The sequence below is a fragment of the Dermochelys coriacea genome, chromosome 9, assembly GCF_009764565.3.
Source record: "Dermochelys coriacea isolate rDerCor1 chromosome 9, rDerCor1.pri.v4, whole genome shotgun sequence".
Taxonomy (NCBI): domain Eukaryota; kingdom Metazoa; phylum Chordata; order Testudines; family Dermochelyidae; genus Dermochelys; species Dermochelys coriacea.
In genome coordinates this window covers 62,781,997-62,797,405 of record NC_050076.1, presented here as the reverse complement: position 1 = coordinate 62,797,405, position 15,409 = coordinate 62,781,997, and the positions used below count along the sequence as shown (strand labels likewise).

Sequence of the window (15,409 nt, the reverse complement as noted above, 5' to 3'; positions counted from 1 at the left end):
AATGCCAGTCCTTCCTTGCACTGGCAGTCAGCATACCACTTGGAATCTTCCTTTTCCACCTGTGCCTTGAGTTCTTCTTGGAACTCATGAATCCAGAGCACTGAGTCAGCAGCCATGGGATTGGTGGAGTGGATGGATATGGCTGGATACAGATGGGGGTGGAAGCCACAGGTTGCATAGAATGGACTCTGCCCAGTGAGGATGTGGCCAGTGTTGTTGTAAGCAAACTCTGCTCGGGGTAGGAGGCTCAACCAGTTGTCCAGGTGGAAATTCTTGAAGTAGCACAAGTGTTGTTCTAAGACTTGATTCACTCATTCAGACTGACCATCAGTTTGTGGGTGTCACATTCTGGGGTGCAATCCAGACCAGTGAGGGGTTGTGTCACCATATGCTTTGTAACCCTGGGTGCCTCAAAATGCTTTGCTTCTCTATCTCCCAACTTGCACTGCTCACAACCAGACTACCAGCATGCAGGTCACACCCTGGGTGTCTGTGTGTAGCTGCAGCCCTGATCCAACAGTTCTGATCCAAGCAGCTTGCCAGCAACACATCAGCCACACTCTGGCTTCCAGCACCATTGGTTACTACATGCAGGATGACCCCAACACACTCCCAGTCCCGGATTTTTCTACAACCATGTGTTCCTCACTGTCCAGCCCTCTCCTGAAAAGTTTAAATTAAAAATAAAACAAGTTTATTAGCAAAAGAAGAAAGTATTTTAAGTGAATTCAAGTATAAGAGATAAAGTTAGAAATGGTTACAAGCAAATAAAAGTGAACTCACGCATCTTGAAATCTAAAACTTGATATAGCTAGTTTTGGTTGAAGGCTTTGCTTAAGATGGCCTTTCTCATCAACAATCTTCCAGCAAGATGGTCAGGATCTCTCCCAGAGACCCAAAGGTGCTGGTGCCTTTTTCTTCTTAGGTGAAAAAGAGAAAACTTGGGATTTTCTGCCTTTCTTTTACAGTCCAATGACCCTTTCAAGTTGCCTCTTCTGAAGGTTACCCCTCAAAGCAAGGTTCATTCAAACAGTGAGGAAAAATACATGGAGTCTGGTGGTGAAGGAAGCTCCATGCTTTTTCTTCCCCCACTAGTATTTGCTAAAATGCTAATTGTTCTATTTCCTGCCATTTCCCTCTGAAGACCAGGTGAAGGCAGTGCTTTTGTGGAACAGTGCTGTCAGTGGGGTAATTTGGCATAAAAACCTGGAGATGAAGTTCCTATAAAAGTTGGCAAACTCCAGGAAGAGCTTCAGCTTGTGACACTTTTGGTCTCACAATCAACATCAAGATGACAGAAGTGATGTGCCAGTCTCCACCAGGAAAGCTTTATGTAGAGCCTGCTATCACAGTGAACGGCCAAGCCCTCAGGGCAATGGACAAGTTCACCTACCACGGCAGTACACTGTCACGTGCAGTTCACAACAATGATGAAACCAACACCAGAATTGCCAAAGCAAGTGTGGCCTTTGGCAGACTACATGCAAATGTGTGGGAGCGCAGATGTATCAGTCTACAAACAAAATTGAAGGTCTATAAAGCCATCATGTTGCCAACTCTGAGTTATGCATGTGAAACCTGGATGGTGTACAGATGCCATGCTGTGAAACTGAATCACTTTCACATGGGCTATCTGAGGAAATTGATGAGGATTCAGATGGCAACACAAGGTTCCAGACACTTAGGTTCTCATATGGGCAGACATTCCAAGCATCCATACTCTGTTGATGAAATCACAGATGAGATGGACAGGCCATGTCACCAGAATGTCAGATGAGTTACGGCCACACAAGATATTTTATGGTGAGCTAAAGGAGTGAAAGTGCTCTCAGGGAGGCCAGAAGGAATATTTCAAAGACTCCCTCAAGTTAGCTTTGAGGCATTTCAACACTGACCTAGAAGATTTTGGGAAGATCTCGCTCATGATCGTTCTACCTGGTGAAATTCCATCCATACTGGAGCTACAGCCTATGAGCTGAGGCAGAGTAGAAGCACCAACAGCGTAAATCTCACAACAGTAGCATGGCTGCTGTTCTTGTTCAGTGTGCCACAAACCATTCAAAGCTCAAATTAGCCTGATCAGCCACACGTGTTCACAGAAACCAAACTAATCAGTGATGGAGCTTTGTATTTGGGTTCCAGGCATGGAGGTGCTCCTGTGTCCTGGCCATGCATCCCAGGGAAGACTGCTCTGAGATCCAGGACATCCTGTAGCCAAAGGCTCTCCTCCGTCTGGATGAAGAGATCTCTGAGCTATTAATGAGTATCTTTGAGAACTCATCGAGGACAGGAAAGATCCTAGAGGACTGGAAAAGAGCAAATACAGTACCTAGCTATATAAAGGGGAATAAGGACAACCCAGAGAATTATACACCAGTCAGCAGCTTAACTTCAGTACCCGGAAAGACACTGGAGTAAATAATCAATCAATTTGTAAGCACCTAGAATAAGATAAGTAACAAACAACATGAATTTGTCAAGAACAAATCATGTCAAACCAACTCAATATCATTCTATGCCAGGGTAACAAGCCTTGGGGATAGGGGGGAAGCAGCAGATGTGATACATCTCGACTTTAGTAAGGCTTTTGATACTCTCACATGACCTTCTCATAAGCAAAGTAGGGAAATATACACTAATCTACTGTAAAATGGGTACACAACTGGTTGGAAAAGTGTATTCAGAGTAGTTGTCAATGTTCACAGTCAAGTTGGAAGGGCATATCAAGTGGGGTCCCACAGGGATCTGTCGTAGGGCCAGTTCTATTTATATGTTCATAAATAGTTTGGATAATGGCTGAGAGAGTGCACTTATAAAATTTGTTGATGATACCAAGCACTTTGGAGAACAGGATTAGAATTCAAAATGATCTTGAAAAACTGGAGAAATGGTCTGAAGTAACAGGATGAAATTCAGTAAGGACAAATGCAAAGTACTATCCTTAGGAAGGAATCATCAATTGTATAAATACAAAGTGGGAAATGATTACCTAGGAAGGAAGAAGTACTACAGAAAAGGATCTGGGGATCATAGTGGACACCAAGCTAAATATGAGTCAACAGTGTAATACTGTTGCAAAAGAAGCAAACATCATTCTGGGATGTATTAGCAGTAGTGTTGTAAACCAGACACAAGTAGTAATTCTTCCACTCTACTCAGCACATAAAAGGCCTCAACCGGAGTACTGTGTCCAGGTCCGGGCACCACATTTTGGGAAAAATGTGGACATATTAGAGAAAATTCAGAGGAGAGCAACAAAAATTATTAAAGGTCTAGAAAACATGACCTATGAGGAAAGACTGAAAAAACTGGGTTTGTTTAGTCTGGAGAAGAGAAGACTGAGGGAGGGCATGATAACAGTCTTCAAGGATGTAAAAAATTATTTTAAAGAGGAGAGTGAAAAAATTTTCTCCTTATCCACTGAGGATAGGAAAAGAAATAATAGATTTAAACTGCAGCAAGGAAAAATTAGGTTAGACCAGTGGTTCTCAACCTATTTATCATTGTGTGCTGCAGATTGAGAACGACAGCGCTCCCCCCCCCCAAAAAAAAATCCTATGCCCAGACCCCTATGTCCAGCACCCCCCACCCAGTGACCCCTCCACAGAGCAGGACCAGGAGCAGAGCCCCAGGTGCGGAGCTGGGCAGCTGGGATCCGGACCCTGCCTTGGGGGGCCGGGAAGTAGGGACCCAGACCCCAGGGCAGGGGGCTGGGCAGCTGGGTGCCTGATCCCAGCGCAAGGGACTGGCAGCCAGGGGTCTGATCCCTGTTCAAGGGGCCGGGCAGCCAGGGGCCAGATTTTTTTTTAGCACCCAGCTGAGCTGCAGCTGTGAGCTAATTGGGCTGCATTAAGCCCGTGGGCCGCAGGTTGAGAACCACTGGGTTAGACATTAGGAAAAACTTCCTAATCATCAGGGTAATTAAGCATTAACACAAATTACCTGGGGAAGGTGTGGAATTTCTGTCACTGGAGGTTTTTAAGAACATGTTGGACAAACATCTGTCAGGGATTATCTAGATAATACTCTGCAGGGGACTGGACTAGACGACCTATCGAAGTCCCTTCCAGTGCTACATTTCTATTATTCTATTATTCCTAGGTAGAGAATAAGTAAAACAGGAATCAAGAAATTTACAAAGACAAAACTAGGATGTAAAAAAGATTTATTTTTTAAAAATACAACTTTCAATAGCTGTGACATGGGCATTTACAAAGGGGTTCCCTGAAATGCTTTCCACCTGCTTTCTGCTTAGTCAGCACAAGCACCAGGACTCGTGAGAGCGAGTGACCCACACCCCAAAGCACCACAGGCCAACGCAGCCTGAATCTCACAGAGCAGATCTGAAGAGAACGGTTCCATTAGTTGCCTCCATCTCCACAGGAAATGATAAGGGGTACACAACCATGCCAATGGGGTGATGTCTGGCAGGACATGTGTGCCATAGGCACTGTTTGTAAATGGAGGTTGTGGTCTCAGGTCTCCCCATGTCTCAGGAATCCCATGGTCTGAGCAGTTCAAGTTTGCTATGAATATACAGATCTGCTCTTTAGAAACATTCAGGAGGAGGAAAATGCTGTTTATGACACTTGCAGCAGCAGTTCTTTCACAGTTCAGCAAGAGAAAGGCAACGAAAGACAGACAATGGTAAACCCAAAGGAGAGGTCACTATTAAAATACAGTCATTTACTAGGACTCTTGTTTCCCAGATGTACAGAAAATTAAATACCCTTCCCCTTTAAAATCAGATTATTTACAAAATGATTCCGCACAGCGTGGACACATGTCACACTGTGCTGCTGCCATGACACTGGCTTTAATCTAGGTTTGCTTTTAAATATGAAAAAGTCTCATATCTGATATAGTAGAGAAAATAGCTTTGTAAAGTAAGTGACCTTTAGGCTCATAACCATTTTGCAAAGTCATATAAACCTTCTCTTCTCTTTTAAAATATGCAGAATTTCTAGCATATAAATGTATAAAATACTGATTTTTCCACTTCCGTTAATGCTAGAAGCCAGAAAGTCTCTTTTTTGCTATTCCAAATTACAGTGTATGGCTGCTCTCAACAGCAAAAACATGCAGGGTGACAGAGACTGGGGACACAAAACGCATACAAATTGTCAAAACATTAGTTAGTTAGCTAGGTTTAAAATATATCAAAAAGTCAAACAGTAGCAAAGACTTTGTTCATAGAACATGTTGAATAGTACTTAAGTACAAGACAGAAGACAACTGAACAAAAATGTTACAGCACCCAAGATTTTGAATTTCTTCCATGAGTCTCCTCCTAGGTGCTATTTTACATCTGTGATTTCAGTCATGGGCTAGGCATAAAAGTATTTATAATTTATTCATGAAAACCACTGTATATGTAGGTTAGAATAACATCCTAGGTTTGTCTGAGGTACATATTCTGTGATTATTTTCAATGTCCAAAGCCAATCAAGCTGAAAATTCAAGTCATTTTCAGTCCATCAAAGCCACAAAATTTCCACCTTTTCTCCAAGCTAGCCCCAACTCCACTCAGCTCTTGTTTGAAGGTGTGCTGCAGTCTGCTCATCAGAACTTCCACTTCAGTAGGACAAATCTGTAGGAAAGAAGTGAAACTTTCACTGAAAATTGACTTCTGGCTTGAGAATCCCAACTCTCTAGCTACATGTTTACAGTTTTGTAAATGCTGACCCCAGGCAAAAACACCACTTTCTGCAGTATTTAGGGTTTCCTGAGATCTCCCATCCAAGTGCTAATGGTGACCCAGCCTGCTCCTGATTAAATAATAAGATGTGTTGTCATCACAGTTTGAGGAGGGATGGCTGCAGACATAAGGAATACTAAAAAGAGGAGTAAGAAAAACTATTCTCATTACTTAATTATGAGACTTGAAATAATGGATTCAAATAGAAACAAAATGTAAATTAATGTTGCCATGGGTTCAAGAACATCTTCTGAAGGGGGAGAGGAATCACAGACATGCAAAATATTCAAGTCACATCTCCATGTGCATCTACTGAAGGTGCTTGTCTGTGACAGTTGGGTAACCACTTAATCAACAAATGGAGTTCTAGAGAGACACTAAACAATCACAGCACAGATAGTCCCTTCAAAGGGGAACTGCAAATCAAACCCTACTTTATTTGTTGCTTTTATGTTATATTTGGATGAACAGGAAAGCCACCTGCTAGTTTCTGCTTTGTCCCCCACAAAATTTTGTTTTTATGTTACAAATATCAGTCTTTGGAAAATCCAGAGGTTGAAACACATATTGCTGCTCTCTGTCATGGATCCACAGGACTTGTTCTATATCCCAGCTTTTAAATAGTCCCTGGAGGAACCTCTTCAGTATGCAGACCCCCAAGGGGTCCCACCCTTCCTTAAGAGCAGGGCATGCAGCTTCAACACCTCTGAGACTGAACTTCTGGGCTCCAGCACTGCATGAGTTCTTCTCAATAAGTCCAACTGAGAAAGACTCCTGTTCAGAGACTTTTACAGTCTTCAGAGATCCATTCACCTCAGTAAGTATTTGCAGTGACACCCGACAGCCTCTTCAAAATAAGAGTAGGGTCTATTAGTCAAGTGGAATGCAGCACTGGGAAGCCCTTAGGTTAGCACAGAATAGCACATTTCAGGGCTGGGAGAACTGTTGTTCAAGATTCACTCTCCAGCTATTTTCTTATGGAGTGATGTATTATGAGTTCTGGTCCTAGCTCTGCTGCTGACCTGTGTGGCCTTGAACAAATCACTTCACCTCTCTCTGTTGGTTTGGTTGATGGTACTCATGAGCTAGGCTCTGTGGCCTTTCCTGTGAAGCAGTGCGTCTCAACCAGAGGATTACGGCATCCCAGAAAGGTCATAGAAAGGCGGGGGGACATGAGACATTAGATACTGTATTACAATCTAAAGCAAAGAAAATTTGGCTCCCCCACTCCCTTTCCCTTCAAGGTTGAATATTCTCTATCAACCTCCCAAATACACGTTATAGAGGCTTTTATATTCTTACTATGAAAACAATAAATGTAAAGGGGTTATGAAAATGTTTTGAATTAGTACTTGCCAAGCTGAAAAGTTTAAGGGACACTGGTGTGAAGGAGGCACTTGGATTGGCTACGCTGACTGAAAGATTTCTTTGTGAGATTTAGCATGTGTCTATGTGTGATGAAGTGGGAACTTTGGCAATATTTTTATGACTCCTATGCATGCTTCAGTTTCCCTCTGTATTTTGCATTGCTATGCATGGAATGTAAAGGGTTAAAGGATGCTCTTGGAGCTTGCTGTTGTGTCATGTAACTGTCTGGGGTTGTATGAATTCATCGTTAAAGGACTGGCTGAAACTGACCCATATCAAGGAAGGGTCCGGAAAGACAATGGGAATCCCAATGGCCACCCTGTTCACATCTACCAACCAACAACCAAGAGGAAGGTGATTTTCCCCCCACCTCTTGGAGAACAAAGGGGAAAGGTGTCAAGTGGCTGGGCTCAGAGTTCACCTTTACAGAGACTCACACACTCACCTGTGACAGGGTGACAAAGGCACAAAGACAGAGAGAGGGAATCAAGATGGCTTCAGTGGCAGCATGGCTCCAGGGAGCTCTGGCCTGGCATTGGCCAGGCTGAATTCTGTCTTAACTTTTGTTTCTCTTTGCTAACCTAAGGACTTTCAGATTCTGTAGCCAGGTGCCTAATATACGGTCGCTTTGTTTCGAGAAGGCTGCCTGCTGCGGCTGCATATTCTCATGGAGAGCACTGAGCCCACAAGAGGGGTCACTCCCAAAGGTCTGGTTGGTTATTAGCTGGAACATATTCCAGACTCTGTGGATCTGTGACAGCATCATCTTGTAAAAGTTACAGAGCTTGGGCTGTTACCTCCCTAGACTCGGTGTGACTTTACCATAATTTGGACAATATCCAGGAAGTGGGCATCTTGGACTCTCAGGGCATGTTTACGCGAACACTTACTGAGCAGCAAACTGCAGTGTAACTCCACAGTGCTCAACGTGCGCCTGTCCAAGAGAGACGAGGTAAGTCACCACTCAGGCATGCAGCAACCCAGCTGCACTGACTTACCCTTCCAACAGAGCCTGCATAAGACAGCACCCTATCCCCGAGCCAAGTCTGGGTCAGATAACCCCCGGCTCAGCTATTTCCCCAACCCTACCAGAGCTGCAAATCAGTCTGTGCAACAGTCCTACCAAGCCAGGAACCACACTGTGAGGTGGCAGGAGAATAGATTCTAGAGACTCCCAGCCTGCTCTTTATCCTGTTTCTGTTCCTGCCCCGGCCCTGCCCGAGCCCTGTTCCAGTCTTGTCCTTGCCCTGCTCTGACTTTGCTCCAGCCTTGTTACTGCCCCCCTCCAGCCTTGCCTCTGCTTCCCAACCCTCCCCAGATGCTTGGACTCTGACTTCCTGGCTTCGACCTTTGGCCTGTATCTGGATGCCAGCTGTGGTACTGACTTGGCTTGTCCATGGACTCTGACCACCCAGTTTCAACCCCAGGCTTGCAACTGGACTCCAGCTACGTGGCTTGTCTACAGACTCTGATCTCAGTTCTGACCTCCGACTGTCCCCAGATCTCGATTCCAGCGTACCCTTGGCCCAGTCCCGACCCTACGTCCAGCATCAACCTCCACTCCAACCACTAGGCCTGACTACCAAGAGGCAGCACCTGACACACAGGGCCTATCAAGAGAGACGCTCTCACACACCCTGCTATCACCACCAATGCAGCAGAACCAGAATACACAGTCACCCCACTCCACGCACAAGGTCAGACCTACCTACCCAGAGGGAAGCCCATCTCCAACCCCTCAGTGGCTGAGAGATACTCCAAACCTCCCCTCCTCCCATCCACCTCTGTGTCTGTCCAGACAGAAAATCATTATCCCCGGCAGGCCAGGCTGGTATCCAACTGCACCATTGCTAAGAGGAAAGCTCAAACAAGCGGGAAATGAGAAGGCCAAGATGGAATTTGAAAAGCAAACAGCCTAAGATATAAAAACAAATAGAAAGAACTTCTTTCAGTAAATCAGCAGCAGAAAACCTGGAAGAGAATCAGCAGGTCCACGAGGAAATTAAGGGACCAACAAGGAGAATAAGGAAGTTGCAGAGAAGCTAAATTACTTTTGTGCCTCAGTATTTGCCACAAAGAATAATGTGAAGATACCTACTCCAAAGTAATTAAGGTGAGGCTCTCTTAGAGATTGAGCTGTCCATACAGAAAACGCTGGAAGAAATGGTAATGAGACAAAAGAACAAGAGGGCATTTCTCAAGGGAGCTGAGGAAAATTAAGAATTAAGTGATTATGTTGCTATCAAAAATACATAATCTGTCCTTTAACGGGATACTACACTGGTGAACTGGAGGGGAATGAATACTGTATACATCTTTAGAAAAGGCATCAGAGTGATCCTGGAGAAATACAGAAGAATGAGCTCTACTTCCCAGTCAGGAAAATTATCTGCAAATTAATTAAGTTATAAAACAACCTTAATGAACATGATACTGTACACCAGGGACAGACTTCATAAAGACAAGTCAATAGAATAGTGGATAGAGAAGAACAGGAAGACATAATTCACTTAGACTTCCAAAAGCGGTTGGCAAAGTCCCTCACTATTAAGGCTATTAAGCAAACCAAGACATGGAGTGAGAGATAAAAATTGCCAGATATCATCAGAAACTGGCTAAGAGATACTGCATGAAACAGAAGCCAGAACAAATGACTCATGCTCCTTGTGCTACAAATTGCTTGTTTAGCTCTTATTTTCATCACCTTTCTCCCTCTCCATGTTTGTTCCATCTACCGTTCTGCTCTGTTGTAACCTAGCTTGCTAGGTCTTTACGGCAGGGACAGGTGTTCAACAAGCGTGGGCTCCCCTCACCAAGCCCTAGATGCTACTACAAATTCACATGAATGTCCTCATCAAACTGCTATCTCACCTTCTGGAGTGAGCCCAGAAGTGGAAGAGGTGGAGGAGGCAGTGTGAGGAGATGGTGACCTGGGATTCTGGGAAGCCAGGAGCCAGGTCTGAGGGGTCTTTCAGGTGGGAGCGGTGCAGAGGTCCCAGCCATTCCCAGTCTCTCCAGTGAGAAGAGATGGCGGAGAGTCCCCGGCCAGTCTTGGTCTCTCTAGTTTGAGGGGAAGGGGGGAGATGTCCTGGTCTCTCCAGTGAGAAGGTGGATGGGGTACGGGAGTCCCCAGCTGGTCCTGGTAGATCTGCTGGAAGTGGAGTGGAAGGGATGGAGATTCTGGCCAGTCTCTCTCACCCAAGGCTGGTCCTTGGAGATGGGGAAGAAGTGGCAGCTGAAGCTGCCAACAACCAGCTAGAGCGGGGTGTAAACAGATGGTGGCCTGGATTCTGGGAAGCAAGAGTAAGAGACCCCTGCCCAACCACACAGAAAGACAACCACCCACCCGGGTCAGGCCTCCCTAGATAGAGAGTGACCCTCCTCCCCATCTGAGTCTGCCCAGAGAGACAGAGACCCCAGCACACCTACCTTGGCGTCGAGTCGCTGTAAGTAGGAACAGATGTACCTCTATGCTTGCTCCAAATGGGTGAACATGAAGAAACGTTGAAATTATACCTATCGAAATAACATGACAGTGGTCATTCTTGATTCACCTCAGAGCACCAACATTGCATGGTCTGCATGCAGAGCTTTTCCCTGCACGCACTGTGCTGGATCCTGGTCTGTATGCTGCAATGTAATGAGGAGCAAAGCATTTCTTTGGGCAGCAACTCAGACAGCAATATCCCTCAGTCCCATACAGACAACTCTCAAAGTGATTGAGAAGCTCCTGCAATGGGCAACGTGAAGCACTATAAGGTGCAGCAAGGGGTCTGCATCAACATGAGGAGGACAGACACTCAAAGAGGTGGAAGGAGAAAGGGAGAGAAGGGTGGGAGACAGAGAGGAGGGAGATAGTGGCAGGTATGCAAATTAGTTCCCAAACATTTTGATGAACCAAATGAAGGCAGGTCTGGCTGTGGCCGACAGGAACAGAAACCACCTGACCATCAATAGAGCAAGCAGGCAGCAGGTAGATGAAGTAGACAGACCCCCAGGCATATCCGTGAGGCAGTGCTCACAGCACCAGAAGCAAAACAAGTCCAAACCATGAGACCAAGCCCTCGGATTCTGTCTCCCACCCAGAGACACATGGGTCCTCTACAGCCCAGCCTTCAACTCTTTGGGATTGTCCCCCTACGAAAGCAGTTTGGAAATCTTCTGCGGTAATTGGACTTTAACTGATTTGCAAGGAGGAGGCAGCTCAGAGGGAATTAGGATTTGGAGGGTGGGATTTATTCCTGAGGAGCATGGTGGGAATGTCTCAGACCCTGGGGACTTGAAGACTCAACATCATTATGTCTAAACTCAGTATTTCTAAACGAGTGATAACATGTAAAATTACCCACAAAAACCTGCTGGACATGAAAAATTACAAAACCACCATATCAGATGCTCCAAAATCTCAGCTTCATCTGGCATTGGCCACTGGGCTAGATGGACCATTGGTCTGACCCAGAATGGCCATTCTTATGTCCTTATCCTCAGTAGCATGCAAGACTTTGGAACAAATTGTGAAAGAGAATAATTAAATTAATGAGGTAAACAGAAAAGGGGTGACTAACCTGATTTCCTTCTTTGAGAAAAGAACTGACTTTTTAGATAAGGGAAATGCAGTAAAAATAATATATTTGGACTTCAGTAAAGCATCTGACATGTACCACATGGGAAATTATTAATGGAGAAAATGGGGATTAGTGCAAGAATTGTAAGGTGGGTAAGGAATTGACTAGAGGGAAAAAAGCAATGGGCTGTGCTGAAAGGTGAATTATCAGACAGGACGGAGGTTACGGATTGGTCTTGGGACCAATCTCATTTAATATTGGAAGAAAAAAAACGAGTGTAATCAAGGGTTCCTCTTCACCATAAGGTCTAGAAGCAGATCTTTTAAAGGGAAGCTTCAATTCTGGAGCTAGCCTGAGATGACAAGTTGATTTGATGATCAAAATATTTGTCAGCAATAATCATGACAAAGCCAGAGTTATGATTAATAGTATCAATACAACAGAAATTAACAAATTAATACCCTTTAAAATTAGCCAATAACATTGAGCTTGATACAATCTAAGGGCTGGATTCTGGAGGCAGACTGAGCTCTGCTTAGCACAGAGTGATGGGTGGCAAAACTGGTTTTACATCACAATTACTCCCCGCTGAGTCCGGGTCTGGCCAAAGGCAGAATCAGCCACCTAGAGATATTCTTCCTTATACCTGGCTTGCTAAGTGCCAGCAGATCATTTGGGCAGTGGGAATAACTGGCACAGAGGCAAGCCGGCCATTGCCCCATACCAGGGGAGCACTGTGGGAGCTGGGGGCACACATAGGAATGTACACTGGAATATACCACGTGGGGATTCCCTCTATACCAGGTGAATTTCCAGCTGGCCAGATCTGCTGAGTTTCCAGCCCCTTTGCACCAGGGGATCCAAGAATCAGATCGTGTAAGTGAGTCAATTCTGTTCTGTCTAAAACTTTAAGGCTCTTCTGGTCATATTATCCGAGTGTCTGGCTGTGTAGCCCTTGTTCATTGTCAAGAGAACAACATCTCACTGCATGGTCTTTGTTCCATGAACTGGACTGAAGACTGTTGGTAAGGGTCCTAGGGATATTGGCCTGTCATGCAGTTGACCCTGGGTGAACTTCTTAGTTAGTTAGTTAGTCCAGCATGGACGATGCTGGCTGGTAGCTGGAGAGTGGTCAGCTGGCTGAATTTTAGCATGCTTCTGAAGTGGTGGTGGATTTCCTTCCTCAAATGAAGAGTTGTTAATCTCAATGATTATGCATCCCAGATGCGTTAGCTAGTAAACCACTGGATCAGCATGGCAAGGAGCTCAGTTTTCCAGCAGAACTTTTTAAGTCCTATTGTGTGAATAGAGCAATGCAGAGAAAGAAGCGATCACATTATCAACCTAAGTTCATTATATGTTTCCTGGTGTCCCAATTCCAATGTGGGCAATTTTCTCTGAGAACAGGCTAATGGTTCTTCACAGCAGGAAGTGCTAGGCTGCGGACATGCATGAAGCCAAGTGTAGTTTAACAACATAATTCACGGTCTAGAACAGTTTAGTGGGTCATGATTTAGGCACCTGCTATGATGGAGGAGCACTTACTGGTCCATGAGATTTTGGATCTTAAACATGATCCTGGGTCGAGGACTTTATATTGTCTATCCTGTACTTCAGAGCACTGTCAATTGGAAAGAAATGAGGAAACTTTTAGTAGTAGGTTGTTTTAAAAAATGGAGAGTGTTTGACAACTGCTCAGAGGTTTGAAATTTGAAATATGTCCCAGGGAGGCAGATGTGGCCTGTCTAAATGAGGATTCAGAGGAATGATGCTGGCCCTAGCTCGACCTGTGACAAAGCAATTGTACTTAGCACGTGCCTAAAGTGATAAAAGCCAGCAGGGAGAGTGCAGGCAAGGGGATAAAGGTGCATAACATATCAATATATCAGATGAAAGTCACCATCAAGTGTACAGTGTGTGTCATTGTGTGACAAGAACAGATCTAGATACATGATATGAGACCTCTACGTCAGCAATGCACCAAGGCTGACATCCTGGCCCCAATTAAGTCAATGGGAGCTTTGCCATGGACTTCAGTGGGACCAGCATTTCACCCCTGGCCTGCTACTGTAGCAGTCCATGAAACTGAGGAAAGAAGCACATACAGTGAGACTGGAAGAGCTGCATTTACAACACCTCCTGAGAGCATCTCTCATGGAGTCTGAATCTATATAGCATGGATGGCAGCATTACAACAGTCTTACCATTAGCAGACATACTATACCATGAGTCTTACCTACTAATAAAGCTTCTCGTTCAGATTTGACAGGGCTACAGCTCAGAGTCCTCTCAAGTGGGCATTCCTTCTCCTGACTAGATGCACAGATCCTGTAAGTACTGCTTTCCTGCAAAAACAACACGTCCACCATACCCGCACAATACAGCACTCATTCTAATTAATTAAATGCTAGCTTAGTTTTTAACTTGAACAGTTTTTACAGAGTTGCAATTTTTGTTCTTCTGGTTCAATGTGTCACTTAATACATTGTTTATGTCATAAAATGCATCCCACACAAAACACATGGGATGTGCAATGGGGGACACTGGTCATGTTGCTGTGGGAACCTTTATATTTGCCTTGATCAATTCCTCCCACTGTTAGAAAAAGGTGTCCTTACAGTATTTTGCATTTAAAACACTATTAGCTTAAAAATAAATCTTAGATGGAAACATTAAGACTAATGGTGATAATGACACTAACAGAAAAGGAGTAGTTGTGGCACCTTAGAGACTAACAAATTTATTAGAGCATAAGCTTTCGTGAGCTACAGCTCACTTCATCGGATGCATTTGGTGGAAAAAACCAGAGGAGAGATTTATATACACACACACAGAGAACATGAAACAATGGGTTATCATACACACTGTAAGGAGAGTGATCACTTAAGATAAGCCATCACCAGCAGCAGGGGGGGGAAAGGAGGAAAACCCTTCATGGTGACAAGCAAGGTAGGCTAATTCCAGCAGTTAACAAGAATATCAGAGGAACAGTGGGGGTGGTGGGGTGGAGGGAGAAATACCATGGGGAAATCGTTTACTTTGTGTAATGACCTCATCCATTCCCAGTCTCTATTCAAGCCTAAGTTAATTGTATCCAGTATGCAAAATTAATTCCAATTCAGCAGTCTCTCGTTGGAGTCTGTTTTTGAAGCTTTTTTGTTGAAGGATAGCCACTCTTAGGTCTGTGATTCGAGTGACCAGATAGATTGAAGTGTCTCCAACTGGGTTTTTGAATGTTATAATTCTTGACGTCTGATTTGTGTCCATTCATTCTTTTACGTAGAGACTGTCCAGTTTGGCAATGTACATGGCAGAGGGGCATTGCTGGCACATGATGGCATATATCACATTGGTAGATGCGCAGGGTGAACGAGCCTCTGATAGTGTGGCTGATGTGATTAGGCCCTATGATGGTATCCCCTCAATAGATAGTGGACAGAGTTGGCACCGGGCTTTGTTGCAAGGATAGGTTCCTGGGTTAGTGGTTTGTTGTGTGGTGTGTGGTGCTAGTGAGTATTTGCTTCAGATTGGGGGGCTGTCTGTAAGCAAGGACTGGCCTGCTCCCCAAGATCTGTGAGAGTGATGGGTCGTCATTCAGGATAGGTTGTAGATCCTTGATGATGCGTTTGAGAGGTTGTAGTTGGGGGCGTGAAGGTGATGGCTAGTGGAGTTCTGTTATTTCTTTGTTATGACACTAACCTAATTTGTAAAGCACTTTGAGGAACTATGAATGAAAAGCACCATAAAGAGTTGGTATATTATTAAGAGTTGTGTTCTG

At 44.5% G+C, this 15,409-nt stretch overlaps 1 protein-coding gene across 1 annotated transcript in view; it reads right to left on the bottom strand.

Annotated features, from left to right (window-relative positions):
• Nucleotides 1-4,148: 4,148 nt before the first annotated feature.
• The window catches only part of ENOX2 (ecto-NOX disulfide-thiol exchanger 2), a 132,471-nt gene continuing 121,210 nt past the window's right edge, over nt 4,149-15,409 (bottom strand). The window contains 4 exon segments of the mRNA XM_043491868.1: nt 4,149-5,590; nt 10,496-10,531; nt 10,533-10,582; nt 13,868-13,976. Coding sequence (XP_043347803.1) covers nt 5,459-5,590; nt 10,496-10,531; nt 10,533-10,582; nt 13,868-13,976 — 327 coding nt within the window. The 3' untranslated portion in view covers nt 4,149-5,458.